Source organism: Cynocephalus volans, chromosome 13, assembly GCF_027409185.1.
Source record: "Cynocephalus volans isolate mCynVol1 chromosome 13, mCynVol1.pri, whole genome shotgun sequence".
Classification (NCBI taxonomy): domain Eukaryota; kingdom Metazoa; phylum Chordata; class Mammalia; order Dermoptera; family Cynocephalidae; genus Cynocephalus; species Cynocephalus volans.
Window position 1 is genome coordinate 82,255,197 of NC_084472.1, and position 17,059 is coordinate 82,272,255.

Genomic DNA, 17,059 nt, shown 5'->3' on the forward strand with positions numbered 1-17,059 from the left:
GTAAAACTACACCTCATTGTCCAGATTATATCTGAAAGGAATACATTAGGACATTTGTTTTAATGTTGCTTTCTGCACTTGACATGTCTTGATTTGTATCCTTTATATTGTCAGGTAAGAATATCCTAGAAATCAATTGTTCCAGCTTCAGACTGGGACAAGCTTCAGCACAACTGATCAGATTTGAGTAACTGATACAGTGAAAGCACCTTGAGCACAAGAGAGTACACTGTACAAATATTGATGATTCTGATGTTCTAACAGTACACTAGATGGGAAATAATGTGGTGGAAATGGCTTTCAGACATTTACCCTGAGTAGAGGAAAATAAATCCACAGCTCAAAGGGGAAGCAAGTATCCTGCAGAGAGAAAATCTTTAATCATTTCAGATATACTACAGCTTGGCCTGTAGACTCCAACTCCAAAATTTTATGACGGAGAAGAAAAAAATCTAAATGAAAGAGAAGCATTTTACAAATAAACTATTATCACAAAAAATTATTTAAACTAAGGTTATATTTCTCTTATTTATTATTTGATGCTAATTTTTTTTCTCCAAAATGTTAACTTGAAATTCTTAATCAGTGTAGAAGAGCTTGTATGCATTTAAAATTGTGCTGGACATAGAATTTCTTAAGAATAAGTTCTCTATATGTCAGTCTATCACATTTTTTGAATCACCTCTAAACATTCCATTGAGTTTTATAATTGCAGTTAAAATAGTTCATGTGACATCTGTAAGCAGCTGTTGACAGATGAGAAGATAAGCTTATATGCCATGTATTGTATTTACAGCTGCTTTAAATTTAAATTAACATTCTTTCCTAATTTCCCATCTTGATGACTATGATGACAAATTCAAGCTTACAAAGGCCTAGAATCAAACAGGATTTTTGAATAGTCCAGGTTTTTATTCATTAAAGTTTCATCTGAAAAAAAGCATATGAAAATATTTTCTTGTTTGCACATTTTTTCTTGTCAGTTCTGAGACTTCTCATCCAACTTTCTGTCTCTCTAAATCCTATAAGAATTCTCTTTATCTGTTCTCTCTAGTTACCATTTTCCAAACAATTAGAGATGGTCAGGGGTCATTCCCAGGCTATTAACACTTTTAACAGCTACAAGGGACAAATGGTATAGCCTTACCACTTGACAGAACTTTTATTTATTTGAAATGTTGCTATCAAGTAAGGCTTCTTAAAGTATGTGTAAAATATAAACATAACAGTTTTTTAAAAATCCATTGGCCAAGAAAAGAATGTTAGATTGTAAAGATACAAATTACTTTAACTCTAAGGTTCAACAGATTAAGAACATGATAGTACAAATTTAGAAAGTCACTCCATAGTCAAAGGCTCACATTATTAATTATAAAAGTCTTGGTCCACATAAATCTAAAAGTGTTCTTTTGATAAGCAAAAAGTAAAGTTTTTAAATTATATAACATTTTCTGATTTCCAGGAAAGAAAATAAGAGAATAGGAAGAAATGCAGTGCCTTAGCAGAAAAGCAAAAGTTTTCCCATAAATCCCTGCTAGATCTGCTCTTCCATTTTATTGGCCAGAACTATCCCATGTCAACACTAGCAGCAAAGGAAGCCGAGAAATGAGCTTTTGTTTAACTGGTTACATATGACCTCAAACACAATTTAATCCCAACCACATTTAAAATTTCCAATCAACACTTTGAATTACACTAAAAAAATGAGCAGGAGATAGCAGAGCCAAAGCATAATACACAACACATGATCAAGTCTGTGATAGAAAAAGAAGTATAAATGTGCCCTATTATATTTCTTGGGTGTTTCCAAGATGATCTGTAGACTAACCTTAAAAGAGAACTAAAACAAAAGGGATAGGGGAAGGTGAAGGGTTAGAAGAATCATCTTTCCCTGATCCTGATAAAACCAGCTCAAGGACTGTGCTTTATTATGAAAAATAAGATGCTTTGGCCCAAGAATTATGGCAACAGTAGAAAATGATAAACATTCATACAAGTTTTAGGTTTGTTTTATTTTGTTTGGTTTTATCTTTTTGTATATATCATAATGAACAACTTGGATGTAAGTTACAAAAGTTTCATCATAGTATTAATAATTATTAGATTATTTATCTTTAATTAATATCTTAAATTATGAATAATACACTTAGTATTGTTCTAATATCTCATACTTTGACACTTATTATTCAGAATAACTGGACAGAAGATGATTTAACGTCACTGAATTGTAAAAACTACTGCATGAACTTTGTAAGTGGCCATGTAACTAGTTATGTTTTTCTTTAAGTCTAAGTTCTTGTCTATATTTATGTACCATAAAAAATGAGTCACTATTTATATACAAAGCTTTTAAATATATAAAACACTTCAGCTCTTGGAATCTTACAGAATTTTATTTAATACCTAAACACTAGTACATAGGCAATAACTACTTGCTAAACAATTAACAACTCTTATAAAGTGACATAGATGTAAAAGTAATTCTTGGTATATTTAAGGTACCTATTTTATAGTCAGAATGTGCCTAAATATCTGGTTCTTCAGCTTATTTTACTTGAAGTTACAATCAAATTCTAAAATAATTCCTCAAAGCTAAGGACTTGATATCTTTCCTGTTTGTACTGCAAAATAAAATAGGTTTTCTTTTGCCTACAATTATAATTATCAAAATACTGAACTTTAATCAGAATGAGGCATAAATAGGAAAAAAATATGTAGAACAGAGGACAATATGACTTCATGTACTAATGGTCTAGTTGTAGCAAATGTATATATGGTAGACATATTTGCTGATAAGCTTTGATGAATAAACTGTGCTGGAAGTTACAAAGAATTTCAATTAATATTCGCTCACAATTATAATTGGAAGCAAGGAAAACAATGCCGAAAGTAAAGAAAAGGCATATTTAGGAAAAAAGCAAATAAGTAAATAAGACCCTCTTCTAGAAAAAAATGTTATTGGAAGGAAAATTGTTCCTTAAGATGACTTAAGTAAAAGAAAAAAAAAAAGATTTCCTCCAACAACCAGAGGCGAGAAACCCCAAATTATTTAGCACTACTACATACATTATAATCAAATGTTGAATCAAATTGGAATAACCTAATTGAACAAATTTGGCTAAATCATCTAGCCATGAGAGCAAGTTATTTTGTTGTACAACTAAAGACTTATAAGGACTGTTATAAATTATATTTATCTCTTAATTACCAGTCTCATTGAAAAGAAGTGAAGTTTTGATAGCTAAGCATGACCCTGATGTATTATAACCATGTTTCAACCCCTTGCTGCAAAACATTTGCTCTGATCCAAAGCCCTTTGGTCTATCTGCACAGGAACTGAAACTTCTCAGTTTCCTGAGAACATCTCTGGTATATCCTCATAAGCTCTATATCTATCCCCTAAAAATTACTGACTTCAAATTGTAGCAATGGAATAAATCAGTTTCACAAAATTTTAATAAATTTATAGATGTTGCTGAAGCCTGTCTCCCTCCCCACACCAAAAAAAAAAAAAAAAAAAAAAAAAAAAAATCAAGAGTCACAGAGTAGGAAAAGTTTCTGGTTCTTCCCATTAAATGCACATACAATATATGTACAGCATACAGTTCTACATTTCTGGATGCAGTATACGTATGTACTAAGTTTTTCAAGCCATAAAACTAGCTAATATTACACTAAAATCAAAGCTGCCCCAATATAAAAGCACCATCTATGAATCAAAATAGTGGGGATATGTATAATTAAAGATGAAGAGACAAGAGAGCCTGTGAACCTGGTTTTCCAAAAGAATTTAAGTTCAAATTTAAATTGACTCTAAGAAAATCTAATCTCTACATAAATTTCAATGTTCTTTGTATGATGACGTTTATATATTATATATAATACAAGGTGGTATAGACAATGAATCCTGGCAGTCCTGGCCATAGTTATTATGCAATTGGTAAATGTAGTTTGAAGTGTGTTTAAAAACATTTAATTGCAAAATAGTATACTAGAGTAAAAGATAGCATAAAATGAAAGAAAAGAATGTGTAATTTATTAAAAAGATTTGCATAACATGCGTCCAAAATTTTAGTATAAAAAAGAGTGTTACTATGTCTATGAGCACCCAGGGGCACATCATCAAGTGAAATACTTTGCAAGTATTTAATATTTATGTGCAATACACAGTGTACATGGTACAACACATAGTTCATCTTAGTATCACAGAATTAATTTTAGCACATAAATATCTTAATTTGTAAGGTATCGTTTCATTTTTCAAATGGAAAATCAAATTGCATATTATATACTTATATTATTATCTGAATTAATCCTGGTAGGAGGAAACCCATATCCAGCCCTACGAGAGGTACAGCTATGATCTGAGATAACTCAGGCACATGTGCCCTCCCCACTACCACTGTGCTGCAGACATTTTACAGGAGTGTGATAAAGTTAAAATCAATAGCAAGGGTACATTTTTCAAAAATGGCACATAAGGGAGAATTTTAATTTCAGGTGTTTTCCGCTAGAGGAAGCTTTAGGGTCCTCTGTGAGGCAGTCGCACTAACACTGTCCCCACTTGAAGATTGTAAAAGCACCTGAACTGTCCAAGAAGCATGGCACAAAAAAGTAACACCAATTTTAAATTTTTTCATTTTTAATTCACTATGTCACCATTTGCTATATTACAGTGATATAATAACTATGCCATGCTCATGAAGATATGGCACAAAGTGTATTTTTTCTGAAGCAAAACAGAATTGGTTTCCAACAGAGCAGGCCTCACTGCTACCAATGTTAAAAAGGAAAAGAAATCTTACATTAATTATGACATCATTATTTATATAATCCACATACTCAATTTTAAGTGTGACAGTCATGACACATGAATAATTTTGGCCGTGATAAAATTCTAATTTGGCATGGATGAACACCAAAATTAAAAGAAAGACCTAGGATTCAGAGAGAACAATGAATCACCATCATCTCAAAACTAAAATTTGGCTCTGAGACAAAAGGATTGCTTTATTTTTTAGGGAAGTCACAAATGTCATAACCTATAAACAAACATGAATCTAAGTAAGTGTTCTATTTTTCAAAACATAAACTTGGAAGAGTACTTTAAAAGGATAAAGTAACTAAATACACACAACAAGCACAAATAAAAGGAAAGAATTAAAAATATTCCATGTAGGCAATGATACTGTAATAAAATAAACCACAGTGGTTTAAAACAGCCTCACATCTGTTATTTGATATTAACTTGCTATTTCCGAGGAATTTTGAGTGAGCGGAAATAACAATCACTTTTACAAATTACAGGAATTCAATCATAGGATTCATGGCAGTTGTGTGGACAGTCCAGGTAAAAGAAAGTGAAGACCATTTTATTCAAGATTTCAATCTAATTTACCAAATTTATCCACTCTTTGCTTGAAGGGTAAAGAACACTGAAGGGGGAAAGACCCCCAATTTAAGCATAAACAAAGAAAAGAAAGTGAACTATTTTCCTGGTGAAAGGTTATAAGGTAATTATGTTTGCCATTTCAGAAAAAGTCATTAAATCTTTGAACACTACTTGGCTGAGGGGGCAGACAAGTTGTCAGCTTCTCATACTACTAGCCGATTACCAGAGGGAGAAGTGTTACCTGTCTCAGACTGGCACACACTCGGATATGCATGAATCTTCCCCAACAACCACAATGTCAAAGTCTGGTAGTTATTTCCCCTAAATTTTTCATCCTTTTCCATTGCTTTAGCAAGATGGAACAAAAAGTTTTATCAACTTCATGAATATTTTCTCTACATATAAAAGAATATTGAATAAGCAATGTTATTATAATCCTGTTTTTGACAGGAAAAAAAAAAACTAAGCATAGCACTTTCACTAAAAATATAATTAAAGTCAAGGGCTCAGATCCCCTTACAGGCCAGATACAAAAAAATAAAAAATAAATTACAATGAAAAATTACTGTGAAGAAAATTATTTGATATTAAAATTTAAATTTGAATACTATAACTGGGAAAATATAATAGCACTTAAATATAAAGCTTCATTTTATATAATTACATACAAGCGTACTCCAAAAAGTTCATGGAATAATTTGTATTATCTTTTAATTCTAGTTTTCCATGAACTTTTTGAAGTACCCTCAAAAAAGTACTGAAATAAAAAAAAAATGAAAATGACTTTTTAAAAAGATCATACCAGGCAGATAGATGCATATGGATGATATAGTATTACCTAATTTATTCATTTACATATTGGCTAAGTGTCTATTTAGTGTTCAATCCTGTGTTCCAGATTCAGTCAGAAAAAATTTCTCTGCTTAGAAATATGGTATCTGGTCAAAAGTTTCTAAAATACTCTAGCTAACATTTGTACTGGAAGTGAATACTAAGGAAGTAAATATTTTCAAGATGTTATTGAATAGAAAAATATGTTGTCAGCTCTTCAAGAGCTGGGAACTGCATATACCACTTGTTTTGAATTCCCTTTTCCTGCTGCTCACAGGTCTCCAACTCCCCCAAGCACCATGAAGTGCTTAGCACACTGCGGCCATGCAATTCACAGCACTGACTGCTTGGCAAACAGCATCAACTATTTTGAGTAAATTAGAGTCTTCAAGTCAACCAGACTTACCCTCACAGAAGGAACATATCTACTCCATGATCCATCTCAGTGACAGCACAGAGGGCACATACTTTGCAGGTCACCATTCAGGAAGAGGGCCCCAAAGGATCAGTGCAGTCACATTTTATTAAATAAATTCCCATAAGCTTAACTCATACATATAACATCCTACCATTAAATTTTCCATATAATTTCTTCAGTGAAAGTATATTTTTAATATTTGAGATATTGTGTGATGATTTCATTGTAAATTTAGAATGCATATTAATATTTCTTTTTTGACAATAATACAAAGACGTGAAGTGGAGGTGTTTACAAGTTAAAGTAGCAACATTAGCATGTTTCATTAATAGAAATTTAAACTTGAAAGTGTTTAAGCTTTGAATGTATTCAGGATGAGTTCATATGAAATTATATGGCATTATAAGAATCCTGTGTTTACCAAAGTCCTTTTCACCCAAATGACCTAAGTATGAAGCACTTTAGGGAATGACCATCATCCCAGATTCCTTGGTTTGGTGGCCTATGGCCAGGTATGTTACCTTCCAGGACAGGCAAAAACTCAGGCACCCAGGAGAGGTGAAAAATTATTATAAAAAGAACTACAATATGCAGCATCAGTACACTGAATGATTAAACACCCTAGATTTCCCCCAACAGTTTCAAAATTACATCCTCTTACTGTATTTTAGAAATTGGGAAAATTGTCAGTAAGCTTAAAACAATTGTTCTATAAAAAACTACTGTTGCAAGGTACTAGAGAATCAGTTACTTCATATTGTCTAGGATATATTGTTTATGCATTATAGTTTTTTTCTGATTGTGAAGCCTATCTATTTAACAAAAATTTACAGAATGCTTACTATTTGCCAGTCATGGTTCTAAGGGATATAAATTTTATATATATGTGTGTGTGTATATGTATGTATGTATATGTATATGTACATGTATATATGTGTTTGTGTGTATATATGCTTTATAATCCTCAAAACAGCCTTACAAAGTAGACATTAATTATTGCTTCTATCTTACATATAAGGAAGCACAGAGAAGCTAAGGAACTTGCCCAATGTCACACAGGTTGTAGGTGGCCCATAGCCATAATGTGAATACAGAAGTCATGTTCCAGAGCCTGTGCTCTTATCCACTGCACTGCATCTCTATCAAAACAGTTATGTCACTGAAGCCAGCAACAGTTATGTGACTTAAACAAGCAGAAATATTGACAGTGACATCATTTAGGCACTATCACAGGAAGGGTAAAAGCAAAGTGCATATGTTCTGCAAACAGAAAAAGAGCTAGCTTTGATTCCAGCCTTCACCACTTATGACTCCATACTTCACCATGTACAAAAGGAAAAGAAAATGGTAATTTGGGGACCAAGTTTCAAGGTAAAATAAACTACAAAATAAATGTCTAATAAAAACAATCACAACTATGGAAATCACACACTACACCTTTCTGATCTACCCTAAAATATTCATTTCCTCCCATCTGTCCAAGTGAGGACACTGTTGAAGATGAACTCATTGAGAAATCTGCCTTTTAAACTCTTAAGTATTGCTATTTGCACAAAGTTACACATCTGAATATTTTCCCTTTCAGTATGTCCATCTTCTAATAGGTCTCTTTAGAGTTTTGAGTAAATTTTTCCACATTTAAAAAAACTTTATTACAGAAGCTATAAAGTATTTATACTATTTATTAGATAGTTTATCTCCCCACCTCCTGGCCTTTCTAGTCTTATGTTAATACGAATACCTTTAAGCAGATTTTTAAGAAAAGGAATTTTAGGACACTTTAGGGTTATCTCTCTTTTTTAAATGCCAGCTGACCTACAAATCAGTGTATAAACTATGGAGAATTTAATCTCACACACTTCCAGTTCTTAGTTCTATTTCAACAGATTGTCTAAAAATTCTCAGCCAGGCAAGAAGGAATATATATGTCACGGTTGGTAGTTTGAAGAACTACTAAGAGGTGAATGTGTGTGTGTGTGTGTGTGTGTGTGTGTGTGTGTGTGTGTGTGTGTGTGTGTGTGTGTGTGTGTGTTTATCTAAGCATGACCACTGTTTACACTGCTTGCTGTGTTTGGAATGCAAACAATAACAGCAAAGATGTCTATTATTAATATATTTTATAAATCTATCCGGATAGCCCAGTGATATGTGCTTACATAAGTAAAAAGTAATCACCACTATTATCATCAGAAATCAGGAGCATATACAGGAGTTCAAATACCATATATGGGTGGCCAATGGAATAAGAGCACAGTCACTGCCAAACACTTTAAGAAACTCTGCAGTTAAAAACGACTTCTGAGAAGTGTTTGACCAGCTTCTAGTCTGCTTTAGACACTTCTGTGCAACGGTGCCAGATTAAGCTTCTTAAAGCACCACTTTTGTCACATCATTTGAGAATCTTCTGTGGCTCCTGTTGCTTTCAACCCAAACTCAGGCTTGCTCTTTGGTTCCTCTTTCCACAATGTTCCCCTCTGCTTCAATTAAAGCTCTTGACTCTTCAGCAGAGGGGTCTGCTCCCAGTTCCTTCAAACACCCCTGACCATCATTACCTCTGTGCTTTGCTGTCACTCTTCAATATCCAACGTATTCTTTCTTCCCCATTCCTGTAATTACCATCTGTTCACTTTTTACATTTGATCTTCTATCATTCCACCTTGCCCATGCAATCCCTAGAAGCCTATCCAAAAACTGTTGGCAAAACATGAGACTCTCTTACAAAATCTCTTATATTGCCTGGATTCATAGTTTAACTCATTTCTGGTATTTTTAATGAGTAAATTTCTTGTTTCTCAGAAATGGTTACAAGCATCTTATAGACAAGAATCACTTCATTTTTGCATCACTCAGTACATTGTAATTTCCTACTTAGAACTGAAGCTGCCACTAGAGAGAATTGATTAAAATGCCTCTAAACTGAAGTAGAATTAAATATGAGAATTTGGATTAAAAAGTACATAAACCTAATACTAATGGGTAAAGAGTAATTAGGGCTATCCCCATAGCCTCTTTCTTGAGCTCCTCAATTTCCTTTCCTTGCATCTTCCAGGTTGTCCCTGAGGCAAGAAGGCAATTGAGGGAGGCCTTTTGAAGATAAAGAGCAACAGTCCATTCCCTTACCCTAAACCTCTGCATGAGTCTCAGATCCCAGATTTTTTCAGGAAACCCAGTGCATATACATTTTAATATTCACATCCACCCTCAGCAAGTAGGATCTATGGCAGCATCTTATAAATAAGTACATTACTATTTCTTTAAAAAGGTTTTAAAATATTCAAACTTAAAGGATAAATAATAACTATAAATAGTTTTATGTCAGTTCAGACCAAGGTTGTGTAACATCAAATAACATAAAAATGAAATTTTGGATTTCAGAATTGCAAAAACTGTATCATAGGATCCCTTTTAACACTTGAAAGCCATTAGGGCACTATCAATACAAGGATGTAGTAAGAATCCATCAGAAAGTAGTATTTTAAGTTAGCTATTTGATTGATTCTGTGATGGATGCCCAATAAAGCAAACAAGAAGAAAAAATTACAGACAAACCTAAAATATTTACAGTAGATTTCAGTATTATGTTATAAGTCAAACTCATTATTATTCCTTGTTGTTTAAAGTTCTCTGGTACAACTGTTTTTTCATTGAAAAAATCAATGATACCTTAATTCACAATTTATACAATTTTTTTTTCACAAACACATGTTTGTAACAAAAGGTAGGCTCATATAGTATGTATAGGATATATATCTAGCAGGAATTATGAAAATGATAAAAGGTGAAACAATATATGCTCAGAAGTCAGAGGAGGTATAAAACCTCTGCCAACAAAGTTTATTCTTTCCAAATCTACTTATCTGTGAAAGGTCATCTGGCATAGGTAAAATCACAGTTTACTGATGTTACATTACCACAGGTTAGAAAAACTGTTTAATAAGTGCCAGGAATTCTTGTCAGGCACCTAGTTAAGCAGTCATTCTTCCAATACTACTATGGATTAGGTCATTTATGATCGTGATCTTTAGTCAAAGGGGCACTTTGTGGTAAAGCCTGAAAGTCCACATTTATTTCACTTTGTTCCATTGTGGGGAACCAGGACCTAAATAAATGTAACAAGGTGGCCCTAATTGCCACCTATCTTCTCCCTGCCTCCTTGCACACTGCTACAATGTGCAGAAGGAGACTAGAAGAGGGGCTAAAAGGAGTACGGATCACAGGTCTCTCACAAACCGAAAAGGCCCAAACTGGTTCTCATTACCACAGTTCTCTAAAACATATGCTGCAAAAGTTTTTGAAAAGAAAAAAAAAAAAAACTATTCTTGCTCCTTGTTAAGTCACTTGTGTCTTAGGTTCACTATCTTTAATGAAATATAATAATATCCATCACATGTAGATGTAGCGAAAAATAAAATCAAATTAACCTGTAAAACTCTTAGCAAAGTGCATGTCACACTTAGGTGCTCAGGACATCGAATAAAATTATTTAAACTCCTACTCTCAGTATGCAGAGGTGGGGATGGTATCTAGAGAGTAATCTGAACCTGAAAGACCACTGGAGCTGCCAAAAATAAGAGCAGTGCTGGGGGTACCAGAAACCCTCATTCCTCTCCTACCAGCTTCCATGTCCCCCCAAAACCCAGTAAAAGTTGAAAAATGGCATTCCAGGTTGTACCCAAGGTGATAACAAGGAGGTCAAGACCTCCCTCTCAAGAGCCCAGAACTAGAAGCACAGAAAGAAATCTCCCAAATCTACCACCCTCCACCATTCTCAAATCAATTTAGAAGGACAGGAATAGAGACCCACTAGTCTTAAAGATATACCACTGAGATCAGTAATTAACTGCTTCCTATAAAGCAATTTTGATGATACCTGTCTTGTGAACAAATGGCTACCAAACAGGTATTTGAGGTTCAGAAGAAAGAGTACAAAGAAACCAACAGGAAAGATGAGTTGAGCTTTTTATGTTCAAAGCCATATGTGGCAAGCATTATGCACAGTAATGTCAAAAAAATTTTTATAAGAGAGGTTGACAAAAATACTTAGTCATATACTCTAAAGAAAATTGGAAACATAACAGCTATAGACATGCTACTAAAAAATCAGATAGTTGAGAAAAGGGGACAAAGATCCAGTCGTTTGGTTATGCAATCTTTTGCCCTCTTCAGAAGAGGGCTCTTAGGAAGTCAAATTCTGAGCCTCTAACGTAAATTAATGAAAGGTGAGGTGAAGAGAGGAAGAGAGTTCAAAGGTTACCACTTCCACAGACATTTCCCATATCTCTAATCTTGAACCTCCTTTCTAAAGATTGACAGGGGGGTTCCTGCCAAGAAGTATGGGTACTACAACATGCACACACAGAAAAGGCTCCAAGTAAATGACTAAAACTTAGACATTTATGACTTATTTCACTTGAATAAAATTTACCTTTTCATTTTTAATGAAAGGTAGTAGGATATGTATTCTTCTAATTTTCCTTTAGGGATTGTGGTAATCCCTTGTCAAACACTCAAATACTTTTTAAAAAAGTATATTACACAGTTTAAGTCCTGTTGACCCTAGATAATGATTTCCCTTTAATGAGATGTAAATTTGCAAAGTTTATTTGCTTCTCCAGAGATGTCCTAAGTGATCTATGGAATAATGCTATCATCACCCACTATCCATCCACAAACACCAGTCTGTTCTCTGAAATGCCCTAATCCTACGAGTAGAATTAACATTTTCCTATGATTAAAACATCGATGAGAGGGTAGTTTCTCCTGTTCCTCAACTTTCATTTAATAAGTCACCAGATCTATGAGTTCTTCCTACGTAGCCGTTCTTTCTTCTGGTCCCACTGTTGGAGCTCTGGTCCCACCGTTGGAGCTCTGCTCCAACTATTCATCACTTCCCATCTAGACTATTTCTGTTGCTTCTTAACTGAACCATCCCCCAGTCGAAGTCCTTCCGACCTCTCCTCAATCTCATGAATGATTTCAATAGTCTTCTTACTACCTTATATCAATTAGCCGCTCAGATCATGAATAACCCTCCATGATCCACGGCATATGACCCTAACTATCTCTCTAAACTTTATTCTTACTTAAGAGTCTTCAGTGTTACCCTACATAACCCCCCAGGTCCAGTCAAACAGTTCTACTTGCCTTCTCTCCTCACCTCACCCAAGACACTAAGCTGATTCCTGTGCTTGATGCATTCATCAGCTGGAAATTCACATCCAAGTTACAACTCAAGCTCTACTCTTATGTCAGGTCTCCCTGATCAATTAAGCCACACTGATGAATCCATCACCCAAACTTCAGAACATGGACAATGCTTTGGTATCAATTCCCTGACAACAGGATTGATATCTCACAGTATTTTTGTGCATAAGACTTTATTTTTTCCACCTGAGTAATAAACTCACTGAAGATGGAAAAAAAATGGCTTATGTCTTTCAAGACACCTCATGCCTAATAGCTTACCTTACAAGCTCAACAATTATATAATAAAAATGGTAAACCCCAATGAAATTAGTCATTGATACACACCATAGATCAGTGAGCCTAAAACTATCCTTGTGCATGAGAATGATTAAAAATGTATACTCCCAACCCAAGCCTAAAGATTTGGTTGGTATCAGGTAAGGAAAAAATATATATATTAAAGACCTCGAGGGAATTCTCATGAAGCTAGCACATAGAAGGTATTTTCAGAAACACTGGCACTGATTAAGTTGAAACAGTAAATAAAAATAAAACAAATAGAAAAATATGCAAAATTATAACATGGAGAAAGAAAATCTGGCATGTTGCGAACTAGTTGCCATCATTAGAAAATTGTTTTTGATAGCTACCATAAATCATTTATACCTTTACTATGTTAATTAAAAATATCTATTTTTATTAATCTGTGTTAATATTAAGCTAGTCTACTTCTTTTGCATTTAAACTATAAATGTGGGAAAAATATGTTATATGGAACAAAATATATTTTTCAATTATATCTGATCCTCCAGGTTATTCACTTGACACAAGACTATAAATCTTTTGTTGAGTTCCATCCTTGACAAAGTTATTTGTAATGTAAAGTCTGCCCTCTTTGACTTCATTAATCTCAGACTACACAAGGATCTAGGTATTTATACTCCCAGTACAACTCACTTTTTAGAATAAAAGTTCCATAACTGTACTTCAATGACATGAAGTAATTCTTCTCTTTTTTGTCATAACCCAACTTTTAAAATCAAACTCCTCAACTCCAACCAACCAGAGTGAACTCTGCTTATTCTCATTTGCAAATTATTGGATTTAGCAATATAGTGCTCTAAGTGTTGGGGTTGTCTTCAGTTTCATGACCACTTTAAACATTTCCTTTTTTTCCCCATCATGTTCAGCTAATTTTACTTTTGCCTGCCTTACTTTTCTGACATTGACTTGTTTGTACTAACATCCTTCAGAGAAACATTTTAAGATTTTTCCATAAGTCATACAACCATGAATAATTAAAAAGAGGAATCTAATCAATACAAATATAAGTTGAGGAACAAAGAGATCTCGATTCCATTTATTTCACCTTCAATTTTTTTTGTATGGCTTTGGGGTAGGACGAAGGATTGGATGGCTAACCTTGGTTCATAGCATGTGAGCTGTTTTGTATTTTTTAAATATTAAAACAAAAACTGCCTAGGTGTAAAATACCAAAATACTGCATCTATTGGTATTATATATATTTAGTATCTTCTATTTACCTTTTGATACTTTTTCTTGGGGCTTATGTAGTTTATAGAAAATTAACAATTGGTTCCTCTCCAGTTCTTCTCTAGTGCTTAAATCTAAGTGAGGCACCTGTACAGGCCACTAGGGAGAGACATGGAGTCTTTGAAACAATCTCAGGGCAGTTGCACAGCAAGTTTCATAGCAAGAACACAGCAGTTTCACAGCAGGCATTAATGATACATGCCCTGTCAAGGCTCTATTCACCCATGGGGGAACATTTTGGTCCAGCAATAAAAAACAGCCTTGTAGCCTATGGAACTCAGAGACTTAAAATAATGTTTCATCATGTGGGAAAACAACCCATTATCAGGAACAAAATATCAATCCATGTAAACCATACAGAACATTTTTAAAATGGTTAAATATGAAAAGCAACTTTTGCAAACAAAAATCCATGGAGATTTTCATGGCAAAGGGAAAATTTGATTACATCATCAATGAAAACAATTTTGAAAATTAAAAATGAATTAACTTTTTTATCCTCTGACCCCACACCTATACATAACACACACATAAACACACACACACATACTCATGGGCACATTCATTCAGGACAGATTCAGCTGTGAGTGACTCTCATACAGGCTTATCATTTTATTTATCATTTTACTTTCTTCCTGTAAACCAAAGTAAATTACCATAGGCAATACAGAAGTGTTGTCTTACTAAGTCATAGTTTTACTACTTTGACTTTGCAGGAACAGAAAGTGGATAGGTATCCTTGCAAAACTCAAGGACTCAAATTACAGGAAGGGTTATTGGATCCAATTCTACATTTTTGTGGTATTTAAGGACGAAAAGATATTCTTATCGCTATGGTTATAGCAATGTAAGTATTTGTATTGAAAAACATTTTGCAATCCACATAATACACTCTGTTCTGCAACTTAATGTATATCGTTTTTACTCAAAAGGTTTTTTCCTTGACCCCTATATTGAATTACAAATTCCAATACTTTAATTTGTTTCCCAACATTTAAATACAAAGGAAGTTTCATTGTTAAAAATGAGTTTTCTCAACCATAAAGTGTATTTCAAAAATATAACTGGGAAGGCAATTTAATTTCTGCACATTCAGTATATGCTAATAAAGTCAACTGAAGATTGATGGTAACACACCAATGACACTTCTCCACTTGCCCTCACTTTAAATAAACCTCTGCAGTCTAGTTCCAGCAAGGGGTACTGCAAGTGTTTGAACCGAGATGTCTCAGACTATGTCGAATATAACTTCCTCAGTAGATCAAGAACTCTACTAACCATACTCTACATCGTATGTCAGGTATGAACTTTTTAGGTAAATATATACTCTTTTAGAAGAGCCAGTGAGGAAGCAGGCACAAACACAATAACCGCTTTTTGAAAATCAGAATGCCTCAAACGTATTTTAGCAACATTTTTAGGCAAAGGACTAACCACCTCTCTCGTTAAATAAATAAATAAAAGTAAACAACAACAAAAAACCAAACAAGAAAAAGAAAACCTTAGTTTTCAGCACCTCGCCACCAGACTTTTAGAAATGCAAAGCTGAAAAAAATAAAGTTGAAAAAAAAAAAAAAAAGCTTTGCTTATCATCTCAATGACTCTAGCGTCCTGTTACATCACAAGTGTGACTAAAACTTCAAGTGAACTCTGAAGTCTTAAGTCCTCCAACCCGGGTAGTAGACTCTCTTACACTTTTGCTAAAAACGCGCACAGTACCTGGTGCTCCGCATACAATTACTCCAGAAAAACAAGCCTCGGTTGACCGGCCATCCTTGCCCCAGAAGCTGTTTAGACCCCCACGGATCAGCTGGGGCAAGAGAGCGTTCCCCGACCAGAATGAGCTCACGCTCTCCTGAGCCCGGTAACTGGGCAGGGTTCAAGCCCTCCCTGCTGCACCAGCAAAGGCCACTCTGGAATAGCTGACGTGGTCTCAGCACTAGGTATCTCTCCGGGCTCTTCACTCGTGTAACTTGCTTTCCTATCTAGTGCCAACTTTCTATTTGAAAAAGGAAGAAAACTTTTCTCTGCAGAAGCGTGCACTGAGTTCAGTAACTTTGGACACAACGTCTCCAAAGTTGAACAAGTACATACACTGTCCTCAGCGCATGCTCTCCGGTTCCCCGCAAACCCACGCACCGCCGTCCCCTCCGCAGCCCGCAGCCCGGCTGCCCGACAGGCGCGGCCCGCGCACCTACCTTGTCCTCGCCCGCGTCCGGCTCCGCGTCGGAGAAACCGAGTCCGGACTCGAAGGCGGCGGCGGCGGGCGCCTCGCGCGGACCCGGGAGCAGCGCAGCGGCGAGCAGGGAACACGCCAGAGAGAAGCAGCCCAGCAAGTGCATGGTGGAAGGACCGGGAGCGGGAGGCCGGTCCGCTGGCGGGGACAGGGGTGGGGGCGCGCGCTCCTCTCCTCGTCCCTTTCCCCCCCGAACTCCTCCCGGTGACCCCCCGCTGGGAGAGCCAGAGGCGGCGGGAGCAGGTCCGGGGCTCCGCGTTCCCAACTCTGCAAGCGGCGCTCACAGCCAGTGCCGAGGAAAGGCGACGGGTGTCAGGTAAAAGCCTCACAGGAAACCGGACATCCGAGCTCCTCTCGCTCGGAGCCGGCGAGGTGAAGCGAGGGCGGGCGAGGACGGCTCCGCGGTTCGCGTGTTTGGTTTTGCTTTTTGCAAAGACGGGAG

The 17,059-nt window shown here is 35.5% G+C and overlaps 1 protein-coding gene across 1 annotated transcript in view; it reads right to left on the reverse strand.

Annotated features, from left to right (window-relative positions):
* VEGFC (vascular endothelial growth factor C) overlaps positions 1-16,793 on the reverse strand; it is a 130,367-nt gene extending 113,574 nt beyond the window's left edge. Inside the window, exon 1 of the mRNA XM_063077424.1 lies at positions 16,580-16,793. Within this exon, the coding sequence (XP_062933494.1) occupies positions 16,580-16,723 (144 nt within the window). The 5' untranslated portion in view covers positions 16,724-16,793. The remainder of the gene's footprint in view (positions 1-16,579) is intronic.
* Positions 16,794-17,059: the final 266 nt, after the last annotated feature.